Raw genomic sequence first — 1,186 nt, forward strand, 5'->3', positions numbered from 1 at the left:
AGCCACAGCGCCACTTCCAGCTTTTTCTGCTTATGTGGTGCTGAGGAATCGAACCCAGGGCCTCATGCATGCAAGGCAAGCACTCTACCACTGAGCCACTTTCCCAGCCCCCCACCCCCCCCATGAAACTCTTATCTCCAACTAACCACTCAAAAATCAGAAGTAGAGCTGTGGCTCAAAAGTGATAGAACACTGGCGAATGAGCTCAGTGCCAGTGCCAGTGCCAGGCCCTGAGTTCAAGCACCACAATTGTGTGTGGGGGGGGGGGGGAGGACCATACAGAGGATGTATGCAGTCAGGTAGAAGGAACGTCCAGTAGGGAGACCTGGGCTCTAGTCCTACTAGCTAGGAGGGTGACCCTGGCTGATCACCAGCCCCTTTCAGGCAGTCCAATTATTTGTAAGATTAGAAAAAGGAAAGCCTAAGACCTAAGACTGCATCAGCTGCAGTGATTCAGGGAGACAGTTGCAGAGCCACAGGGGCCACTCCCCAAAGCTGCTCCCAGCTGGCCTTTGGCTACACAGCCAGCCATCACTTGGCAAATGTAGGGCCGGCCCCATGAGGAATTATGAGTGATTCTGTAAGGCAGGTGCAGGGATGTGGGGCAGCTGGGGATCCTGCAGCTCAGCTCACCCTCCCCAGGAGGTCCACCTCCCTCTTCCAATGTCCCTGCAGGTCACATGCCTCTGTGTGTGTGTGTGAGAGAGCGAGAAAGAGAGAGAGAGAGAGAGAGAGAGAGAGCATGCATGCACACGCGCTCTCTGCTCATGGGGCTTGAACTCGGGGCCTGGGCACTGTCCCTGAACTTTTGTGCTCCAGGCTAGCACTCTATGGCTTGAGCCATAGAGTGCTCAGGCCCAGGCTGGCTTCAAACCATGATCCTCAGGTCTCTTGAATAGCTAGCTACCAGTACCTGGCCAGTTTGTGCTTTTGACACCCTGACTCTGCGGTGACTGCTACGTTCAAGCGCAGGACAAGCATGGTGCCCGCTTTTCTGGACCCCTCCTGGTACTCAAGCCACCAGAGTGCATGTGTGGGGAAATGAAGTCAGCTAAGTATCCATTTGAGCTGATATGTTATCCTTCACCTGTCTTTACCTGCCAACTTCATTTTCTTTGTTGGGCCTCATACTTCTTTTTTTTTTTTTTTTTGTCTTTTCTTTTTTGGTACTGGGAATCGAACCCTG

The 1,186-nt window shown here is 53.0% G+C and overlaps 1 protein-coding gene across 1 annotated transcript in view; it reads right to left on the reverse strand.

Moving 5' to 3' along the window:
• Ptk7 (protein tyrosine kinase 7 (inactive)) overlaps positions 1-981 on the reverse strand; it is a 25,958-nt gene extending 24,977 nt beyond the window's left edge. The window contains exon 1 of the mRNA XM_013019095.1: positions 914-981. Coding sequence (XP_012874549.1) covers positions 914-981 — 68 coding nt within the window. The remainder of the gene's footprint in view (positions 1-913) is intronic.
• Between the last annotated feature and the right edge of the window lie 205 nt (positions 982-1,186).

Source organism: Dipodomys ordii, unplaced genomic scaffold (genome assembly GCF_000151885.1).
Source record: "Dipodomys ordii isolate 6190 unplaced genomic scaffold, Dord_2.0 Scaffold44, whole genome shotgun sequence".
NCBI lineage: Eukaryota > Metazoa > Chordata > Mammalia > Rodentia > Heteromyidae > Dipodomys > Dipodomys ordii.